This window comes from Melospiza georgiana, chromosome 31 (assembly GCF_028018845.1).
Source record: "Melospiza georgiana isolate bMelGeo1 chromosome 31, bMelGeo1.pri, whole genome shotgun sequence".
In the NCBI taxonomy this organism is placed as follows: domain Eukaryota; kingdom Metazoa; phylum Chordata; class Aves; order Passeriformes; family Passerellidae; genus Melospiza; species Melospiza georgiana.
In genome coordinates this window covers 3,490,498-3,512,195 of record NC_080460.1, presented here as the reverse complement: position 1 = coordinate 3,512,195, position 21,698 = coordinate 3,490,498, and the positions used below count along the sequence as shown (strand labels likewise).

The following is a 21,698-nucleotide window of genomic DNA, read 5'->3' as shown; positions in this document are numbered from 1 at the left end:
GCTGGTGGGAATTGATCTGATGGGATGGGAATGGGATGGGAGGGTCAGAAGGGGTTCCTATGGCATGTCCTGGATGGATCTCAGCCAGGAACAGTCCTGATCCTGCTCCTGATCCCACTCCTGATCCTGCTTCTGATCCTGGTCCCGATTCCATTTCTGATCCTGATCCTGCTCCTGATCTCATTCCTGATCTTGCTTCTGATCCAGGTCCTGATCCCAATCCTGATCCCTTTTCTGATCCTGATCCTGTTCCATTTGTCTCTCAGGAAGCTCAGGAGGAGTTTCTATGGGTTCTCCTGGCTGGATCTCATCCCAATCCCATTCCCAATCCCATTTATTCCCCACAGCCCATGCTAGACATGATCTGCTCGTGGATCCCATTCCCAATCCCATTTCCAATCCCGTTTATCCCCCACAGCCCGTGCTGGAGGTGATCTGCTCGCGCATGCGCTACATCTCGTCGCAGATCGAGCGGCCGATCCGCATCGTGGCGCTGAGCTCGTCGCTGTCCAACGCCAAGGACGTGGCGCACTGGCTGGGCTGCAGCGCCACGGCCACCTTCAACTTCCACCCCAACGTGCGGCCCGTGCCCCTGGAGCTGCACATCCAGGTAGGGACGGGATTCTTGGGAAAATCCCTTGGGATAGTTGGTTATTCTTGGCCATAATCCATTGGGATTGTTGGTTATTCTTGGTCATGATCCATTGGGATCATTGGTTATTCTTGGCCATAATCCATTGGGATTGTTGGTTATTCTTGGTCATGCTCCATTGGGATTGTTGGTCATTCTTGGCCATGATCCCTTGGGACTGAGATTGGGATTGGCCATTGATCACCAATCCAAGGATCAATCATTACCATGCTGGAATTATGCAGATTTTCCAGGCTTTCCCACCAGTTTGGCAGGGAATCCTTTGTGATCCATCTGGCTTTGGGGTTTTTGGCAGGGTTTCAACATCAGCCACACGCAGACGCGGCTGCTGTCCATGGCTAAGCCCGTGTACCACGCCGTGATGAAGCACTCGCCCAAAAAACCCGTCCTGGTCTTCGTCCCGTCCCGCAAACAGACCCGGCTCACGGCCATCAACATCCTGACCACCTGCGCCTCCGACGTCCAGCGCCACAGGTGGCACCTGGGGGACACCTGGGGACACCACGGGATGGGTTGTGGGGCTGGAGAAGGTCCAGGGTTGGGATATGGGGTTGGAGGTGGAGATGGGGAATTCCTGAGGGATCTGGGATGAGTTATGGGGTTGGAGAACATCCAGGGGTGGGATATGGGGTTGGCGGTGGAGATGGGGAATTCCTGAGGGATCTGGGATGAGTTATGGGGTTGGAGAATGTCCAGGGGTGGGATATGGGGTTGGAGAATATCCAGGGTACGTTTATAGGGTTGGAGAACATCCAGGGTAGGATTATGGGGTTGGAGAACATCCAGGGGTGGGATATGGGGTTGGAGGTGGAGATGGGGAATTCCTGAGGGAGCTGAGGGGACTTGGCTTGGAGAAGAGGGGGATCATGGGGTGGGATTGGATGGGATGGGATTGGGACTGAGATTTGAATCAGTGGGATTAAGGGGATGGGATCAAAGGGGGCAACGTGTTGATGGGATGGGATAGGATTGAGTCTAGGATGGGATGGGATGGGTGATCCCAAAGGCCTTTCCCAACTCCCGGATGCCCCCCAGGTTCCTGCACTGCGCCGAGAAGGACCTGGTGCCGTACCTGGAGAAGCTGAGCGACCCCACGCTGAAGGAGACGCTGGTGAACGGGGTCGGGTACCTGCACGAGGGGCTCACGGCCATGGAGCGGCGCGTGGTGGAGCAGCTCTTCAGCTCCGGTCAGGGCACAGCGGGGGCGGCGGCGTGGGGTGGGATTGATCTTGGGGATGGGATGGGATAGGATGGGATGGAAAGGATAGGATGGGAAGGGATAGAGATTGGGATGACATGAGATTGATTTTGGGGTTGGGATTGATGAGATGGAATGGGATGGAGAGGATGGGATAGGATAAAAATTGGGATTGGAATCGGGATGGGATGAGACTCATTTTGGAGATGGGATAGAGATTGTGTTTGGAATCAGGATCGGGATTGGGATTGGGTGAGATTGATCTTGGGGTTGGGATGGATGGGATGGGATAGAGATTGGGATTGCAATCAGGATTGGGATTGGGATGGGATGAGATTGATTTTGGGGCTGAGATTCATGGGATGGATTAGAGAGGATGGGAAGGGATTGAGATTGGGATTGGGATCAGGATTGGGGTGGGATGAGATTGATTTTTGGGGTTGGGATTGATGGGATGGATGGGATAAAATGGGATCAGGATTGGGATGGCTGGGACAGAGACTGGGATTGGATGGATCTCCACCTCCCACCCCAGAAATTCCGGGCTCTTCCCCACCCCTCTCTCCGCGTACCCTGATCCCGGGGTCTCTGTCCCCCTGACCCCGGGTGCCCTCCCGCCCCCAGGAGCCGTGCAGGTGATGGTGGCCTCGCGCAGCCTCTGCTGGGGCATGAACATCTCGGCACACCTGGTGATCATCATGGACACGCAGTACTACAACGGCAAGATCCACGCGTGAGCACCGCCCCGGCCCCGCGGCGTGGGATGGGTTTGGGATTGGGATGGGATCCATGGGGTGGGATTGGGATAGGGATGGATGGGATGGGGTGGAATCAAAGGGATCACAGGGATCAGTGAGATGGGATGAATGGGATTGGGAACAAGATGGGATCAGGATCCCAGGTAGGAGAGGATGGATGGGATTGGGATTGGGGTCCTTGGGGCGCTGCTGACGCCCTGGCCCTGCAGGTACGTGGATTACCCCATCTACGACGTGCTGCAGATGGTCGGCCACGCCAACCGCCCGCTGCAGGACGACGAGGGGCGCTGCGTCATCATGTGCCAGGGCTCCAAGAAGGTGGGACATGGATCTGGGGGCGTTCCTGGGATTCCAGCCAGGGCTGGCCTCCTCCAGATGGTGGATGAGCCTCACCAGGGTTGGGGTGGGATTGATGGGATGGAGTGGAACGGAATGGGACAGGATCCAAACCCTCACTCATCCTCAACACATGGTTGGGATCACCATGAGGACAATCCAAACCCTCCCAGCACTGGGTGTTCCCACACTATTTTTGGGATGAAATCTTGAATTCTTTCCCTTTTCCTGCCCCATCCTGCGACAGGATTTCTTCAAGAAGTTCCTGTACGAGCCTCTGCCGGTGGAGTCCCACCTGGACCACTGCATGCACGACCACTTCAACGCCGAGATCGTCACCAAGACCATCGAGAACAAGCAGGACGCCGTGGACTACCTGACCTGGACCTTCCTGTACCGCAGGATGACCCAGAACCCCAACTACTACAACCTGCAAGGTGGGAATGGGCTCTGCGTGCCAGCAGGGAGCTCGTGCAGCCTGGGAATGGTCCTTGGGAGTGTTCTGGGGTGGAAATGGTGCTGGCCATCCCATCATTTCCCATCCCATCCATGTTCCCATCCCCTGGATCCCATCCTATCCCATCCCTCCATTATTCCATTATCCCATATTCTCGTTATCCCATTACCCCATCCCATTTTCCAATTACCCCATTATCCTGTTACCCCATTGCATTACCCCATCCCATTATTTCATCCCATTACCCCATTATCCCATAATCCCTCCCATCCCATTATCCCATTGCATCTCACCCCACCCCATCCATCCCAATCCCATCATTCCCATCCCATTCCCATCCCATTCCAATCCCATCCCATCATTCCCATCCATGCCAGTCCCATCATTCCCATCCATCCCAATCCCATCACTCCCATCCCAATCCCATCATTCCCATCCCACCCCACCCCATCCATCCCAACCCCATCCATCCCATCCCATCATTCCCATTCCATCCCATCTATCCCAATCCCATCACTCCCATCGCAATCCCATTGTTCCCATCCCAATCCCATCACTCCCATGACCCTCCAATCCCACCGCAGGCGTGTCCCACCGGCACCTGTCGGATCACCTGTCGGAGCTGGTGGAGCAGACCCTCAGCGACCTGGAGCAGTCCAAGTGCATCAGCATCGAGGACGAGATGGACGTGGCCCCCCTCAACCTGGGCATGATCGCTGCCTACTACTACATCAACTACACCACCATAGGTGCCCAAAACCCCGGGATTCCGCCCTTTTCCCCAAAAAAATCCGTGGGGCTGGGGGTTTGAACCTGAAAAATCCACGGGGTTGGGAATTTCCCTCAAAAAATATATATGGGGTTTGGGGTTTCACAAAAAAATCCATGGGTTTGGGTGTTACCCTTAAAAACTCCCAATTTTGGGGTGTTGTCCCAAAAAATCTCTGGTTTTGTTGATTTTCCTTCCAGAAAAATCCCTGGCTTTGGGTTTCCCCCCCACATTCTCAATTTTTTTGTATTTTCTTCTCAAAATTCCCAGTTTTCATGTGTTTTCTCCCCAGAACCCCTGATTTTTGTATGTTTTCCCCCAGAACTGTTCAGCATGTCCCTCAACGCCAAGACCAAGGTGCGGGGGCTGCTGGAGATCATCTCCAACGCCGCCGAGTACGAGAACATCCCCATCCGGCACCACGAGGACAACCTGCTGCGCCAGGTCTGGCATCTGTGGCATTAATGGGATGAGATCAGTGGGGTCAATGGGATCCATAGAATGGGATCAATGGGATCCATGGAATCCATGGGATGGGATGGGATCAATGGGATCCATGGGATGGGATGGGATCGATGGGAAGATCCCCATCCGGCACCACGAGGACAACCTGCTGCGCCAGGTCTGGCATCTGTGGCATTAATGGGATGAGATCAGTGGGGTCAATGGGATCCATGGAATGGGATCAGTGGGATCCATGGAATCCATGGGATGGGATGGGATCCATGGGATGGGATGGGATTGATGGGAACATCCCCATGTGGCAGCATGAGGACAACCTGCTGCACCAGGTCTGGGATTGGGATGGGATCCATGAGATCCATGGGATCAATGGGATGGGATGGGATCCATGGAGTCAATGGGATCATTGGGATCCATGGGATGGGGTCAATGAGATTATTGGGATCCATGGAATCAATGGGATGGGATCAATGGGATCCATGGGATGGGATCAATGGGAACATCCCCATCTGGCACCACAAGGACAACCTGCTGCGCCAGGTCTGGGATTGGGGTGGGATCCATGAGATCAATGGGATCCATGGGATCAATGGAATGGGATCAATGGGATGGGATGGGATCCATGGAGTCAATGGGATCATTGGGATCCATGGGATGGGGTCAATGAGATTATTGGGATCCATGGAATCAATGGGATGGGATCAATGGGATCCATGGGATGGGATCATTGGGATGGATGGGATGGGATCAATGGGAACATCCCCATCCGGCACCACAAGGACAACCTGCTGCGCCGGGTCTGGGATCGGGATGGGATCATTGGGGTCAATGGGATGGGATCAACAGGATCAATGGGATGGGTTGAGAATAGGATCAGTAGGATCGATTGGATGGGATGGGATCAATGGGAATGATGGGATGGAATGGTATCTATGGGATTGGGATGAGATGGAATAGGATGACCACTCAACAGTCCCAACCCTATTAATTCCACAATCCCAAACCTCTCTCCCTCCTCCACCCCGGTGATGGAGCTGGTTTTGGGGTCAAGCCCCAGTTTGGGGTTTGGGCACTAAAGGGTTTCTCCTCCACCTGCAGCTGTCCCAGAAGGTGCCCCACAAGCTGACCAACCCCAAATTCAACGACCCCCACGTCAAGACCAACCTGCTGCTGCAGGCCCACCTGTCCCGCATGCAGCTGAGCGCCGAGCTGCAGTCGGACACTGAGGAGATCCTCAGCAAGGTGGGACCCCAAAACCCCGCTCGGGGCATGGGTAGCGCAGCAAAGGGTTCTTGGGGTGAGGAGCTGGAGAGACCCCCCCATCCGTCATGGGAAACGGGCTGGATTTGGGGTGGGGTGGGATTTATGGCTGAGGAAAGTTGGGTGGGATAATGAGGTTCTCCAGGATTGCTCCATCCCATGGGGGCAGTTCTCCAGGAATTCCATCCTGGATCCATCTATGGGGTCAATTCTGCAGGAATTCCAGCCTGGCTTCATCCCATGGGGTCAGTTCCCCAGGGATTGCCCCATCACTCTTCCATGGGGTCAGTTCTGCCGGAACTGCTCCAGCCTGGGTCCATCTCATGAGGTCCCCATCCCTGGCTGCCACTGCCCATCTCTGCCCATCCCTGACCATCCCTGTCCATCTGTCCAGGCCATCCGGCTGATCCAGGCCTGCGTGGACGTGCTGTCCAGCAATGGGTGGCCGTGTCCGTGTCCCTGTCCGTGTCACTGCCCATCCCTGCCCATCCCTGACCGTCCCTGTCCATCTGTCCAGGCCATCCGGCTGATCCAGGCCTGCGTGGACATGCTGTCCAGCAATGGGTGGCTGTGTCCATGTCCCTGCCCATCCCTGACCATCCCTGTCCATCTGTCCAGGCCATCCGGCTGATCCAGGCCTGCGTGGACGTGCTGTCCAGCAATGGGTGGCTCAGCCCGGCGCTGGCCGCCATGGAGCTGGCCCAGATGGTCACCCAGGCCATGTGGTCCAAGGACTCGTACCTGAAGCAGCTGCCCCACTTCACCTCCGAGCACATCAAACGCTGCACGGACAAGGTACGGCCTGGGGACACCTGGGGACACCTTGGGGACACTCTCTAAAGATATCCAAGGGACATTCAGGAGACACCTTGGGAACATCTTGGGGACATCTTGGACACAGAGGACACCATGAGGACACTTTGGGGACACCCAGGGGACACCTTGGGGACACTCTGAGGATATCTAAGGGACATCCAAGGGACACCCAGAGGACACTTTGGGGACATCTTGGGGATACCCAAGGGACACTTTAGGGACACCTTGGGGATACTCTGAGGATATCCAAGGGACACCCAGAGGACACTTTGGGGACATCAAGGGGATACCCAAGGGACACTTTGGGGACACTTCGGGGACAATTGTGGGACACTTGTGGGCCACTTTGGGGACACCTTGGGACCCAGGGGACACTCTGGGGACACCCAAGGGAGACTTTGGGGACACTTTGGGGATACCCAAGGGACACTTTGGGGACATCTTGGGGATGCCCAAGGGAAATCCAAGGAGCACCCTAGGGACACCCAAAAGGCAGCCGAGGGACACTTCGGGGACATCCAAGGGGCACCCAAGGGACACCTCGGGCCGACTGTGGGCGTTTCAGGGCGTGGAGAGCGTGTTTGACATCATGGAGATGGAGGACGAGGAGCGCACGGCGCTGCTGCAGCTGCCCGAGGCGCAGATCGCCGACGTGGCGCGCTTCTGCAACCGCTACCCCAACATCGAGCTGTCCTACGAGGTGGGCGACAGGGACAGCATCCGCAGGTGAGAGCGGGGTCACTGGGGTCATTGGAGTTGGGATTGGGGTCACTGGGATCATTGGGGTTGGGATTGGGGTCATTAGGATGGGATTGGGGCCATTGGAGTCGTTGGGATTGTTGGGATCATTGAGTTTATTGCGATCATTGGGTTGGGGATGGTTCTTCAACCGCTCCCCCAACATGGAGCTGTCCCATGAGGTGGGGGACAGGGACAGCATCCAAAGGTCTGTATGGGATTGGGATCATTGGGGTCATCGGGTTTGGGATCTGGATCATGGTGTGGTCCTACTGTTGCTGATCCTGTTGTGTGTGGGATGGGATTGGGATGGGGTTTGGGATTGGGATGGGGTTTGGGGTTTGTGGTCACTGTTCCCATCTCTGTCCCCAGTGGTGGCCCCGTGGTGGTGCTGGTGCAGCTGGAGCGTGAGGAGGAGGTCACCGGGCCGGTCATTGCACCCCTGTTCCCACAGGTACCATGGGGTCGGGATCCCATCCATCCATCCATCCATCCATCCATCCATCCATCCATCCATCCATCCATCCATCCATCCATCCATCCCATCCATCCATCCCATCCCATCCATCCCCATCCCATCCATCCATCCCCATCCATCCATCCCATCCATCCCATCCATCCATCCATCCCATCCATCCCATCCATCCATCCATCCCATCCATCCCACCCATCCCACACATCCCATCCATCCCAATAATGTCCCCAATGTCCCTGATGTCCCCACAGGAGCGTGAGGAGGGCCGGTGGGTGGTGATGGGGGTGGTGGATGGTGTGACAGTGTCCCTGATGTCCCCGATGTCCCCTTGCTGTCCCCACAGAAGCGTGAGGAGGGCTGGTGGGTGGTGATCGGCGACTCCAAGTCCAACAGCCTCATCTCCATCAAACGCCTGACGCTGCAGCAGAAGGCCAAGGTGACACTGGGGTGACACTGGGGTGACAATGGCGGGCTGACACGAGTGACACCGTGGTGGTGACACGGGGTGGGTGCCATGGGCTGGGTCACACCAGGTGACACTTGGTGACACCAGGTGACGCCGTGGTGGTGTCCCTGTCCCCAGGTGAAGCTGGACTTCGTGGCCCCGGCCGCGGGCACCCAGCACTACACGCTGTTCTTCATGAGCGACGCCTACATGGGCTGCGACCAGGAGTACAAATTCAGCGTGGACGTCAAGGAGGCCGAGAGCGACTCCGACTCCGACTGAGCCCCACGCGGCCCCGGGGATCCCCAAAATCCATCGGGATCCTAAAAACCCATCGGGATCCCAAATGGCCCTGAGAAAACCCTCAGAATTCCAAAATATCCCACAGAATCCTAAAATGGCCCAGAGAATCCTAAAAAAACTCCTCAGGATCCCAAATGGCGCTCAGGATCCCAAAATTATCCCAGTGAAATCCCACAGAATCCCAAAATATCCCAGTAAAAACAAAAAACATCCCAGCAAAATCCCACAGAATCCCCAAAATCCCAAAATATCCCAGTGAAATCCCGCCCAGATACTGTAAAATACCAGAAAATTCTATCAAAATCCCACAGGATCCCAGCAACAATCCCATGAAATCCCCAGGCCCCCCTCCTGCGTTCCCGTTGATTTTTAGGGTTTGGATGTTTTGTACAGAGTTGTTTTTTTTTAGGTTGGAGTAAACTTCAGGATGTGACTCGGACTCGGTGCTGGACCCCAAATTCCCAGATCCCAAATCCTCCAGTCCCAAACTCCTGGATCCCAAATTCCCCGATCCCGAACCCCCAAACTCCCATCAGGTCCTTGTGGGATCGGGGCGATTTTGGGCCATCCTGGGGTTTATTGGCTGTTGAGACCCCAAACGCAACTGGGGAGGGACACGAGGACGGGCTGGGGAGACTTGGGAAGGTTCTGGAGAACTTGAGAAGGTTCTGGAGGCCACTGGTCTTGGGAGAACTTGGGGGATCTTGGAGGACACTGGGAAAGTCCTAGAGAACTTGGGAAAGTCCTGGAAGATGTCCTGGAGGACACCAGGAGGTCCTGGATGGAGTCCTGTAGAACACGGGGTCTTGTAGGACTTGGGAAGGTCCTGAAGGCCACAAGGGAGGTTCTGGGGAACACTGGGGAATCCTGGAGGCCACTGAGATCTCCTGGAGGATGTTGGGTGCTCCTGGAGGCCACAGGAGGTTCCTGCAGGTTCCCACGGTGTCCTGGAGGCCACAGGAAGCTTCTGAAGGCCATGGGGGAGGTTCTGGAGAACATTGGGTGATCCTGGAGGCCACAGGACGTTCCTGGAGGTTCTCAAGGTGTCCTGGAGGCTGTGGGGATGTTCTGGAGGCCACAGGAGGTTCCTGGAGACCATAGGAAGGTTCTGGAGAACGTTGAGTGATTCCGGAGGCCATGGGAAGGTTCTGGAGGCCACAGAAGGTTCTGGAGCCGCCTGGGCTGTCCTGCAGGTCCCCGTGGTGTCCCCGTGGTGGCTCAGAGCCCCTCGGGGCGCTGGTACTGCCAGAAGGCGATGTCCCCGTCGTCCCCGCAGGACGCCAGCAGCCCCGGCTCGCGCGGGTGCCACGCCACCCCGTTGGCGTCCTGGGCGTGCGCCCGCGGCACGTGGGCGGCCAGGCTGAACGTCACCGGGGACGCCGGGGACACCGGGGACACCTCCTCGAACACCCGCACGGCGTCGTCACCGCATGCCGTGGCCACCGCGCCCGTCAGGTGGCACCTGCGGGGACAGGGACAGGGCTCAGGTGGCACCTGGGGACACGGACAGGGCTCAGGGAGGGGACGGGGGACAGGTGGCACCTGGAGGAATCACAAGGGTGGTGGCATCTGGAGGTGCACGGGGGTAATGGGAAGGGAACCCAGTGAGGTGTCCCCAGTGTCCCCTCGGTGTCCCCAATGTCCCCGGTGCTCACCAGGCCACGTCGTAGATGCTGCGCCCGTGGTACCCGGACAGGGTGCAGACACACTGCCAGCTGTGCTCCGAGCCACCGCCTGGGGACAGGGGGACACAGCGGGGACATTGGGGACAGCAGAGACAGTGGGGACACTGGGGTGTCCACCCCCGCATGGTGCGGTCATCGCTGCAGGACATGAGTCCCCTGTCCCCATCCCTGTCCCCCGTCCCCAACTCCTGATCCCTGTCCCCATCCCTGTCCCTGCTGTCCCCCCATCCCTGTTGTCTCCATGTCCCCAATGACCCCAGCCATGTCCCCATGTCCCTGTCCCCATGTCCCCAGTTCCCATCCATGTCCCCGTGTCCCTGTGTCCCTCGCTGCGCTGCCACACGCGCAGGGTGCAGTCATCACTGCAGAACACCAGTCCTTGTCCCCAGTGTCCCCATGTCCCTCACCCTGTCCCTGTCCCCAATGTTCCCAATGTCCCCAATGTCCCCATGTCCCTCACCCTGTCCCTGTCCCCAATGTCCCCATGTCCCCAATGTCCCCATGTCCCTCACCCTGTCCCTGTCCCCAATGTCCCCGTGTCCCCATGTCCCTCACCCTGTCCCTCGCTGCGCTGCCACACGCGCAGGGTGCAGTCATCACTACAGAACACCAGTCCTTGTCCCCAATGTCCCCATGTCCCTCACCGTGTCCCTGTCCCCAATGTTCCCAATGTCCCCGTGTCCCCAGTGTCCCCAGTCCCTCACCCTGTCCCTCGCTGCGCTGCCACACGCGCAGGGTGCGGTCATCGCTGCAGAACACCAGTCATTGTCCCCAATGTCCCCCGTGTCCCCGTGTCCCTCACCGTGTCCCTGTCCCCAATGTCCCCGTGTCCCCAATGTCTCCATGTCCCTCACCCTGTCCCTGTTCCCAATGTCCCCATGTCCCCAGTGTCCCCAGTCCCTCACCCTGTCCCTGTCCCCAATGTCCCCATGTCCCCAGTGTCCCCATGTCCCTCACCCTGTCCCTGTTCCCAATGTCCCCATGTCCCCGTGTCCCCAGTCCCTCACCCTGTCCCTGTCCCCAATGTCCCCAGTGTCCCCATGTCCCTCACCCTGTCCCTGTCCCCAATGTCCCTGTGTCCCCAATGTCCCCATGTCCCTCACCCTGTCCCTGTCCCCAATGTCCCCAGTGTCCCCATGTCCCTCACCCTGTCCCTGTCCCCAATGTCCCTGTGTCCCCAATGTCCCCATGTCCCTCACCCTGTCCCTCGCTGCGCTGCCACACGCGCAGGGTGCGGTCGTCGCTGCAGGACACGAGGCGCTGGCCCGAGCGCTCCCAGGCCACTGCCCACACGGTGGACGTGTGACCCTCCAGGGTGGCACAGCACACCCAGTCGTCCTCGTCCTCGCGGTACAGGCGCACCGTGTCATCGTAGCTGGCGCTGGCCAGCAGCTGGGGACGAGGGGGACATCATCAGGGACACTGGGGACACACTGGGGACAGGGATCGATCACACCGTGTCACCGTAGCTGGCACTGGCCAGCAGCTGGGGACAGCAACGGGGACATTGTTGGGGACATTGGGGATACTGGGGGCAGGAATGAGACCCTGGCAGGTTTTAGGGGGCTTGGGGGTCTCTGGGGTTCCTGTGGGAGTTTGGGGTGTCCCCAGGTGTCCCCAGGTGTCCCCAGGTACCTCCTGGCTGGGGTGCCACACCACGTGTTTGACGTCCTGCGTGTGGGCGCTCAGCACGCTGACACACTCAAACTCCTGCTCCTCCTCGTCCACTGCGGGGACAGGGGACAGTGAGGGGACACGGGGGACAGTGAGGGGTCAAGGGGACAGTGAGGGGACACAGGGGACAGTGTGGGGTCACGGGGGACAGTGAAGGGTCACAGGGAACAGTGAGGGGACACGGGGGACAGTGAGGGGTCACAGGGGACAGTGAGGGGACACAGGGGACAGTGAGGGGACACAGGGGACAGTGAGGGGAGAGGGGACAGTGAGGGGTCACAGGGGACAGTGAGGGGACACAGGGGACAGTGAGGGGACACAGGGGACAGTGTGGGGACAGTGTGGGGACACAGGGGACAGTGTGGGGACAGTGAGGGGACACAGGGGACAGTGAGGGATCACAGGGGACAGTGTGGTCAGTGGTCAGCGCTCACCCTCCCAGACCCAGACGCTCTTGTCACGGCTGCAGGTGGCCAGCAGTGACCCCGAGGGTGCCCAGGCCACCGACTTCACCTCGTTCTCGTGTCCCTCCAGCGTGGCCACCACCTGTGGGGACAGGGCACGGTGACACGGGGGGGACACGGGGGGGCGGGAATGGGTCTGGGGGACACAGGGGGGGTAATTGGGGGGGATTGGGGCAGATTTGGGGGGAATCGGGGAGGTCTGGGGAGAAGATTTGGGGAAGATTTGGAAGGCTGGGAAAGGGCCTGGGGGTCACGGGAGACAATGACGGGGACGCAGGTGACACTGGGAGGTGACACAGGGGTGACACCGGCGGCAGCGCCGCACCTCGAAGCCGTGCTCGTGCCGCCGCCACACGCAGGTGGTGCCATCGAAGCTGGCCGAGGCCAGGAACTGCCCGCACGGCGACCAGGCCACGCGGCGCACGGTGCGCTGGTGCCCGTCCGCCAGCACCGCCCGGCACGCCCAGCCCGAGCCTGCCATGGGGACACCGGGACAGTGAGGGGACACACCGGGATGCACACGGGACCGGTCCCGCTCAGCCCCGTGTCCGTCCCGCTCCCCCCGCACGGTCCCGTTCCCGGTTTCCCCACACCCTCCCAGTGCGGTCCCGGTCCCGTTGTCCCCACTCACCCTCCCAGCCCCGTATCCTTACGGTTCAGTCCCGTTCCTATTCCCGGTTTCCCCGCTCACCCTCCCACACCCGCACTGTCCAAACCCGTTCCCATTCCCGGTCCCGTTCCCCGCTCACCCTCCCGGCCCCACACCCGCACGGTCCGGTCCCATTCCCGTTCCCGTTCCCCGCTCACCCTCCCGGCCCCACACCCGCACTGTCCAATCCCGTTCCCGGTCCCGTTCCCCGCTCACCCTCCCGGCCCCACACCCGCACGGTCCGGTCCCCGCCGCAGGACGCCAGCAGGGCCCCGCTGGGGCTCCAGGCCAGGGCCCAGCAGCGGGACTCGGGGTGCGCCGACACCCGGCACAGCAGCGACAGCGCCTCGGGCATGGCGGCACCGGAACCGACACCGGAGCGGACAGGAAGCGGAACAGAAAGCGGAAGCGGAAGCGCGGCCGGGCGGGGCGGGGCCGTGAGGAGGGCCCGGAGCCGCTGCCGGGGCCCGGCGGGGTCGGGATCGGCACCGGCACCGCCTGTCCCGGGGCCGGGCTCAGCGCCTTCGGAGCGACCGGGACCGGTGTCGGAAACCACTGCCGGTGAACCCGGGGCGGGTGTCGGGGGTCCCGGAGCCTGTACCGGTGATCCCAGGGCCAGTGCCGGTTATCCCGGAGGGGTGTCAGGGTCCAGGAGCCGGTACCGGTTATCCCTGGGCGGGTATCGGTGACGCAGGGAGGGTGCCGGGAGTCGGGAACCGGTACCGGTTATCCCGGGGCAGTGCCAGGGGTCCCGGAACCGGTACCGGTTATCCCAGGGCGGGTGTCGGGGGTCCCGAAGCCGGTAGTGGTGACCCGGAGCGGGTGTCGGTGACGCGGGGAGGGTGCCGCGAGTCGGGAACCGGTACCGGAGATCCCAGGGCCGGTACAGGGTATCCCGGAACCTGGAGCCGGGGCTGGTAACCCGGAACCGGTCCTGGTGATCCGGAGTGGGTGTCAGTGACCGGTACCGGGGCCCGGAGCAGGTGTCTGGTAACCCAGAGCAGGTGTCCCTTACCCCAGTCCTGGTTCCGGTCCTGGTCCCATTCCCGGTCCCAGTCCTGGTGACCCAGGGCCGGTGTCCGTAACACCGGTACCAGTCCCGGTTCCATTCCCGGTCCCATTCCTGGTGCCAGTCCCAGTTCCCGTGACCCAGGGCCGGTGTAAATAACCCCGGTACCGGTTCCAGTCCCAGCGCCGTTCTAGGTTCCAGTTTCAGTTTCAGTCCCAGTTACGGTGCCTATTCTGGTGACCCAGTACCGGTGCCCGTAACCCCGGTACCGGTTCCATTTGTGATCCCATTCCCGGTTCCCGTCCTGGTTCTGGTGACCCAGGGCCAGCGTCCATAACCCCGGTCCCGGTTCCATTCCTGGTTCCGTTCCCGGTGCCAGTTCCGGTGCGGGTGACCCAGTACCGGTGTCCGTAGCCCCGTTCCCGTCCCCGTCCCCTCCCCGCCATGTACTCAGCGGGCGCGGCGGGCCCGGTTCCGTCGCGGCGCCGTGGCGCGGCGCTGCCCAAGCAGCCGGAGCGCAGCCTGGCGTCGGCGCTGCCGGGGGCGCTGGCCATCACCGCGCTCTGCACCGCGCTGGCCGAGCCCGCCTGGCTGCGCATCCACGGCGGCACCTGCGCCCGCCAGGAGCTGGGCGTGGCCGACGTGCTGGGCTTCGTGCAGCCCGAGCTGCTCAGAGGTGAGCGGGGGGGGCGGGATTCCGGAACGTTCCGTCCCTTCTGTGGCGTTCTGTGTCCTTCTGTCGCCTTCCGGAACCTTCTGTGTCCTCCTGTCCCTTCTGGAACATTCCATGGCCTTCTGTGTCCTCCTGTCCCTTCTGGAACATTCCATGGCCTTCTGTGTCCTCCTGTCCCCTTCCAGAACCTTCTGTGTCCTCCTGTCCCTTCTGAAACCTTCCGTTGTCTTCTGTCCCCTTCTGGAACCTTCTGTGGTCTTCTGTGGCATTCTGTGTCCTTCTGTCCCCTTCCAGAACCTTCTGTGGCCTTCTATGTCCTTCTGTTCTGTTCCTTCTGGAACCTTCTGTGGCCTTCTGTGTCCTTCTGTCCGCTCCAGAACCTTCTGTGGCCCTTCTGTCCCCTTCCGGAACCTTCCGTGGCCTTCTGTCCACTCCAGAGCCTTCTGTCCCTCCCAGACCCCTCCAAAACCTTCTGCCCCTTCTGTCCCCTTCCAGAACCTTCCATGGCCTTCTGTGGCATTCTGTCCCCTTCTAGACCCCTCCAGAACCTTCTGTGTCCTTCTGTCCCCTTCCAAACCCTTCCGGAACCTTCCGTGGCCTTCCAGACCCTTCTGTGTCCATCTGCCCCTTCCAAACCTTCTGTGTCCTCCTGTCCCTTTCTGGAACCTTCTGTCCCCTTCTGGAACCTTCTGTGGCCTTCTGTCCCTTCCAGAACCTTCCATCCCTTCCATCCTCGTCCATTCTCCTGTGTCCTTGTCCAAACCCATCTCCCTCCATCCTCTTCCTCCCTCCCCATTCCCGTGGAATTTCCCGTTCCCATTTTTCCAGCCTTGCTCCTCCCCCTCGGGCACAGGAACTCACCCCTAATTAAAGAGTCACCCCTAATTAATGACCTGTCCCTAATTAACAACTCACCCCTGATTAACGAGCCGTCCCTAATTACAGGGATCGGCTCAAAGGGGTGTCGGCATTTAAAGGAATGTTTGGATTTGTTCCTCGAAAATCCCCAAAAATTCCCCAAAAAAATCTCAAAAAACCTGCTCAAAATACCCCCAAAAATCCCAAAAAAATCCCCCAAAAAATCCACTTTTCCTCCCCAAATTCTACCTGGGCCGGGTCCCTTTACCAGAACAGTGAATTATTTTGGGGCATAAAATCCAAATATTTTGGTTGGAAAAGCAGATTTTTGGGGAGAATTTTTTAGGTGGAAAAACTGATTTTTTAGGTGGAATATCTGGGGGTTTTTTTCACAGAAAATCCAAATTTTGGGCAGAAAATTCAAATTTTTTAGGGCAAAAAAAAATCAGATTTTTTGTGCAGAAACTTGGATTTTTTTGCTGAAAAATCAGGTTTTTTTGTTAAAAAATCGAAATTTTCTTTGCTCTTATCCTGTTTTTTTCCCATTTTTTCCCTTTTTCCCCCCAGATTTCTGCATGAACCCACAGACAGTGCTGCTGCTGCGGGTCATTGCTGCTTTCTGCTTCCTGGGCATCCTGTGCAGCCTCGGCGCTTTCCTGCTCGACGTCTTCGGGCCCAAACACCCGGCCCTGAAAATCACCCGGCGCTACGCCTTCGCCCACATCCTCACAGGTGGGGGCACCCCAAAAACACCCCAAAATCCCTCCAAGATTTTTTTTAAAAAAGCAATTAAATGCACCCCAAATATCCCCCAAAAATTTAAAAAAATTGACAAAATTTCACCCAGAAAAACACCAAAAATTAAGTGGAAGGGCTGAAATTCTCCCTAAAAATCCCCCCAAAATTTTTTCTATTTTTCCCTCAATCTCACCCTTTTTTTTTTTTCCATTTTCTCTCAATCTAATCCATTTTTTTCCATGTTTTTTCCCCAGTCCTGCAGTGTGCCACAGCAGTCGGGTTCTGCTGCTGGGCCTCAGAGCTCCTCCTGGAGATCCCAGACCCCAAACCCACCCCAATTTTACCCATTTTTGCATGTGTTTCCCAGTTTTTCCAATTTTTCCCAAATCTAACCCATTTTAAAAAAAATTTTTATAATTTTTTTCCCCAATCTAACCCAATTTTCCCCATTTTGCAGTCCTGCAGTGCGCCACAGTGATTGGCTTCTGCTACTGGGCCTCAGAGCTGCTCCTGGAGACCCCAAATCCCAAACCCACCCCAGTTTTACCCATTTTTTGATGGTTTTTTCCCATTTTTTCCCAAATCTAGCCCAGTTTTCCCCATTTTTTCCCAAATCTATCTGAATTTTCCCCATTTCCAGTCCTGCAGTGCGCCACGGTGATCGGCTTCTGCTACTGGGCCTCAGAGCTGCTCCTGGAGACCCCAGACCAAATTGCCCCCAATCTAACCCATTTTTACCCAGTTTTTCTTGGTTTTTTGCCCTTTTTTTTTCCCAAATCTAACCCAATTTTCCCAAATTTTCCCAAATCTAACCCGTTTTTCCCCATTTTTCCAGTCCTGCAGTGCGCCACAGTGATCGGCTTCTGCTACTGGGCCTCGGAGCTGCTCCTGGCGCAGCAGCAGCAGCACAAGAAGTACCACGGCTCGCAGGTGTTCGTCACCTTCGCCGTCAGCTTCTACCTGGTGGCGGGCGCGGGCGGCGCCTCCATCCTGGCCACGGCCGCCAACCTGCTGCGGCACTACCCCAGCGAGGAGGAGGAGCAGGCCCTGGAGCTGCTCTCCGAGATGGAGGAGGCCGAGCCCTACGGGCCCGACTACGAGGTGGTCAACCAGTTCCAGCCGCCGCCCGCGTACACGCCCTGAGCCTGGTCATAGAGATGGTGACCACCACGATTCCGGTCACCGTGATCACCATGATTGTGGTCGGCGTGATGGTGGCCACCGTGATGCTGGTCAGCGTGATGGTGGGCACCATGATGGCGGTCATCGTGATGGGTGGTCACCTTGGTCCTGGTTACCGTGATCATGGTCACTGTGGTGGTGGCCCCCATGATCCCAGTCACCATGATCCTGGTCATAGGGATGGTGGCCACCGTGATCACAGTCATTGTGATGGTGGTCATCATGATGGTGGCCCCCGTGATCCCAGTCATCCTGATCCTGGTCATTGGGATGGTGGCCACCAAGATGGCGGTCATCGTGATGGGTGGTCACCTTGATCCCGGTCACCATGATCATGGTCATTGTGATGGTGGCCACCAAGATGGCAGTCATCGTAATGGGTGGTCACCTTGATTGTGGTCACCATCATCATGGTCACTGTGGTGGTGGCCACCATGATCACAGTCACCATGATCACCATGATCGCGGTCATCATGATGGGTGGTCACCTTGATCCCGGTCATTGTGATGGTGGCCACCATGATCCCAGTCACCATGATCATGGTCATTGTGATGGGTGGGCACCATGATCCCAGTCACCATGATCCTGGTCATCGTGATGGGTGGTCACCTTGATCCCAGTCACCATGATCGTGGTCGTTGTGATGGTGGCCACCAAGATGGCGGTCATCGTGATGGGTGGTCACCTTGATTTTGGTCACCATCATCATAGTCATTGTGGTGGTGGCCACATGATCACAGTCATTGCGATGGCGGTCATCGTGATGGTGGCCACCAAGATGGCGGTCAGCGTGATGGAGGCCACCATGATCCTGGTCACCATGATCACCATGATCCTGGTCAGTGCGATGGTGGCCACCATGATAGCGGTCATCGTGATGGGTGGTCACCTTGATTTTGGTCACCTTGATCCTGGTCACCGTGATGGGTGGTCATCATGATGGTGGCCACCTTTATCCCGATGGTCACTATGATTGTGGTCATTGTGATTCCGGACACCACGATCATGGTCATTGTGATGGTGGCCACCATGATCCTGATCACCGTGATCCCAGTCATCGTGGTGGTGGCCACCATGATTCTGGTCACCATGATCGTGGTCACCTTGATCCTGGTCATCGCATTGGTGGCCACCATGATGGTGTTGGATCGAGTGGACAGAGAGGCCGGATCGTCATTGGGGTGGGGGACGTGCTGTGGGAGAGTTGGCTGGGGAGATGTCAAGAGGTCTTCCAGGGGAGGATCTGTCCAGGTGGATCCCAGGAGATGTTCCAGCAAAGGACTGGTCTGGATGGAGACAGGAAGTTCTTCCAGGAGAGGATTTGTCCAGGTTGGATCCCAGGAACTCTTCCAGCGAAGGACGCTTTGGACAGGTCCTGGAAGTTCTTCCAGCCAAGGATTTCTGCAGGTGGATCCTGGGAGTTCTCCCAGGGAAGGACTTGTTGGAGCAGAGCCTGGAAGTTCCTCCAGGGGAGGATTTCTCCAGGTGGATCCCAGGAGCTCTTCCAGGGGCCTTGATCCCGGAGTTGGTTCCCTGGCTCTCCTGCTCCAGGTGGGTTTTCCTTGGAATGAGGGGAGTGGGATCCACAATTCCCAATGGAGTGAGAACCTTGGGATCTCCATGGATCCAGAACTTTGGGATCCCCAATTCCCAATGAATCGAGAACTTCGGGATGCCCAGTTCCCCATGGAGTGAGAACTTTGGGATCTCCATGCACTGAGAGCCTTGGGATCCCCAATTCCCAATGGATCCAGAACTTTGGGATCTCCATGAACTGAGAACTTTGGGATCCCCAATTCCCAGCAGGTTGAGAACTTTAGGATCCTCCTGGAATGAGAGCTCTGGGATCTCCATGGATCGAGGACTTTGGGATCAGGAATTCCCAATGGATCAAAAACTTTGAGATCCCCAATTCCCAACGGATTGAGAACTCTGGGATCCCCAGTTCCCCCTGGAATGAGAACTCTGGGATCCCCAATTTCCAGTGGATCCAGAACTTTGGGATCTCCACGGATCCAGAACTTTGGGATCCCCAATTTCCAGTGGATCCAGAACTTTGGGATCTCCACGGACCAAGAACTTTGGGATCCCCGATTTCCAACGGCTCCAGAACTTTGGGATCTGGAATTCCCTGTGGAATGAGAACTCTGGGATCCCCAATTCCCACCGGATCCCCGACTTTGGGGTCCCCCATTCCCCACCCCATCCCCTCTCCCGGCTCTCCCCCCTTTTCCCACATTTCTCCCCCTATTTAAAAATTTGGGAATTCCCATCCCCGCTCCCCCCTTTTCCCCCCCCCATGGACATTCTGCACTTTATTCCAGGCTCTGGGAATTCCGGGATCGCCTTTGGGTTTTTTTTTTTTTTGGCTTTTTTTTGGGATCATCCCACAAAATTTGGGAATTTCGGCCTCCCTGGGAAATCGGGATGAGCCCTGCTGGAAAAACCCGGAGCTTTTATGCAAACCCCTCCACTCCCATCCCATTTTCCCCCATAAAATTCCCAATTTTTTTCCCCCGCTCTGATTTTTCCCAGAAATTTTTGGGGCCAAAACAACAAAAAAATAGGAAAAAAAAATCCCGTCAGGATTGAAGTTCCCAACAAAATTCCCATTCCTGTAACGCTTCGGCTCAGAGGGGATTTTTTAGGGAATCTCCTGAATTTTTAGGGAATTTTAACCCCAGGATCCGACTCCTTGGAGGGTCCTGATGCTTTTATCCCGATTTTCCTGCTTTTATCCCAAATTTCCTGCTTTTATCCCCATTTTCCTGCTCTTTTTTTCCCCTTTTTTTCCCCATTTTTTCTTCCCCCTGGCTATGCAAGAGCTCCCCCGGGATGGAAATCCCAGAACAATCCTGGAAAAATAAAAAATTCCACAAAAAAAAATTAAAAATCCCGAGAGGGATCCCGAGAGGCTCGGGAGGAGCCAAATTAACCCAAAAACCCTCGGGGGAAAATCCCGGGATTTGGGATCCGCCGGGAAAAGCTTCGGGATTCCCCCTGGATATGCAAAAAGGGCGCCAATAAATCTGTGGAAAATGGGATTTTCTGAGAGAATTCCCAAAAAAATCCCACGGGGATGGGAGGGGTTGCTCGGGGATTTTGGGATTTGGGATTGGACGTGGAATTTGGGGGAATAAAGGGGGGAAAAAAGAGACCGGGGGGGCGTGGTTGGGAATGGGGAGGGTGGAGCCTGAAAAATGGGGATGGATCCCGAAAAAATGGGGATGGATCCCAAAAAAATGGGGCTGGATCCTACAGAACAGGGCTGGATCCCAAAAAACAGCCATTAACCGTGGACCCTACAATCTCCTGAGCCAAAACGGTCAATAACACAAATAATCCCAAGTATTGTCCGACCCCATAACCCCCAATAATCGCCTTAAACCCCCCAAACCTATAACTCACAATAATCCCCCATAATTCAAATAATCCCCTATAAACCCCCAGATTCTGTAATCCACAATAATCCCCCATAACCCTCCATAATCCCCTATAGATCCCCGACCCCAAAGCCCCAAATATGACCCCAAAACCCCCAATAATTCCCCCAAAATCCCCTGAATCCCCCGACCCCAGAACCGCCGATAATCCCCCATAACCCGACCCTCCGCAGGGGGCGTGGCCACGGGAAAGCTCCGCCCACTTTTGCACCGCCCATTCAAGCCCCGCCCCTTTCTTTTCGCCCTTGCGGCTCCCACTTCCGGTATCACCCGCGGGGTGGGCGTGGCCTTATAGCCTCCAGCCAATCACCGCGCGGGGCGGCAGTGCTCGGATCAATGGGATCGCAGGGACGGCCCAGAGCTCACAGCGCCCCATAACAAGCTCAAAGAACGCCTCCAAAGCCCCCAAAACGCCCAAATATCCCCTAAAACACCCCCGGCGCCATAGCAGATCATGGGGCGTGGTCACGCACAAGCCCCGCCCACCGCTTCGCCCCCGATTCCCTCTGGCCCTCACACCCCCTTCCGGTATCACGCGCTGCTGGGCGTGGCTTCATCCCCTCCAACCAATCAGCTCGCGGGGCGGTGCGGCGCCGGCCAATAGCGGCGCGGCGCGCGGCGATGACGCGCTGGAGCGCGACGCGCGGCGCGGC

At 57.5% G+C, this 21,698-nt stretch overlaps 3 protein-coding genes across 3 annotated transcripts in view; 2 read left to right on the top strand and 1 right to left on the bottom strand.

Moving 5' to 3' along the window:
• The window catches only part of SNRNP200 (small nuclear ribonucleoprotein U5 subunit 200), a 33,020-nt gene extending 23,912 nt beyond the window's left edge, over positions 1-9,108 (top strand). The window contains exons 32-45 of the mRNA XM_058042429.1: positions 419-610; positions 948-1,126; positions 1,688-1,839; positions 2,475-2,583; positions 2,818-2,926; positions 3,192-3,381; positions 3,986-4,150; positions 4,493-4,614; positions 5,731-5,874; positions 6,511-6,687; positions 7,274-7,434; positions 7,819-7,900; positions 8,265-8,357; positions 8,505-9,108. Of these exons, the coding sequence (XP_057898412.1) occupies positions 419-610; positions 948-1,126; positions 1,688-1,839; positions 2,475-2,583; positions 2,818-2,926; positions 3,192-3,381; positions 3,986-4,150; positions 4,493-4,614; positions 5,731-5,874; positions 6,511-6,687; positions 7,274-7,434; positions 7,819-7,900; positions 8,265-8,357; positions 8,505-8,648 (2,019 nt within the window). The 3' untranslated portion in view covers positions 8,649-9,108. The remainder of the gene's footprint in view (positions 1-418; positions 611-947; positions 1,127-1,687; positions 1,840-2,474; positions 2,584-2,817; positions 2,927-3,191; positions 3,382-3,985; positions 4,151-4,492; positions 4,615-5,730; positions 5,875-6,510; positions 6,688-7,273; positions 7,435-7,818; positions 7,901-8,264; positions 8,358-8,504) is intronic.
• Positions 9,109-9,395: 287 nt separating this feature from the next.
• On the bottom strand, positions 9,396-13,513 carry CIAO1 (cytosolic iron-sulfur assembly component 1). The gene is made up of 7 exons (XM_058042430.1): positions 13,358-13,513; positions 12,818-12,966; positions 12,463-12,574; positions 11,990-12,081; positions 11,554-11,746; positions 10,325-10,403; positions 9,396-10,131 (listed from the first exon to the last, which is right to left on the bottom strand). The coding sequence occupies exons 1-7, from the start codon at positions 13,494-13,496 to the stop codon at positions 9,888-9,890; spliced, it is 1,008 nt and encodes a 335-aa protein (XP_057898413.1). The 5' UTR covers positions 13,497-13,513; the 3' UTR covers positions 9,396-9,887.
• A 64-nt stretch (positions 13,514-13,577) lies between these two features.
• TMEM127 (transmembrane protein 127) lies at positions 13,578-20,646 on the top strand. Its single transcript, XM_058042535.1, has 3 exons — positions 13,578-14,826; positions 16,249-16,413; positions 17,060-20,646. The coding sequence occupies exons 1-3, from the start codon at positions 14,595-14,597 to the stop codon at positions 17,560-17,562; spliced, it is 900 nt and encodes a 299-aa protein (XP_057898518.1). The 5' UTR covers positions 13,578-14,594; the 3' UTR covers positions 17,563-20,646.
• The last annotated feature ends 1,052 nt before the right edge of the window (positions 20,647-21,698 follow it).

What these genes read in the sequence shown, in the direction of transcription:
- CIAO1 (XM_058042430.1), bottom strand. Translation starts at nt 13,496, where the DNA reads ATGCCCGAGGCGCTGTCGCTGCTGTGCCGGGTGTCGGCGCACCCCGAG. An exon ending in GAGCGTCTGGGTCTGGGAGG is followed by an intron (nt 12,082 to 12,462) that starts GTGAGCGCTGAC and finishes CTGTCCCCGCAG; the next exon opens with TGGACGAGGAGGAGCAGGAG. An exon ending in AGCATCTACGACGTGGCCTG is followed by an intron (nt 10,132 to 10,324) that starts GTGAGCACCGGG and finishes CTGTCCCCGCAG; the next exon opens with GTGCCACCTGACGGGCGCGG.
- TMEM127 (XM_058042535.1), top strand. Translation starts at nt 14,595, where the DNA reads ATGTACTCAGCGGGCGCGGCGGGCCCGGTTCCGTCGCGGCGCCGTGGC. An exon ending in GCAGCCCGAGCTGCTCAGAG is followed by an intron (nt 14,827 to 16,248) that starts GTGAGCGGGGGG and finishes TTTTCCCCCCAG; the next exon opens with ATTTCTGCATGAACCCACAG. An exon ending in CTTCGCCCACATCCTCACAG is followed by an intron (nt 16,414 to 17,059) that starts GTGGGGGCACCC and finishes CCCCATTTCCAG; the next exon opens with TCCTGCAGTGCGCCACGGTG.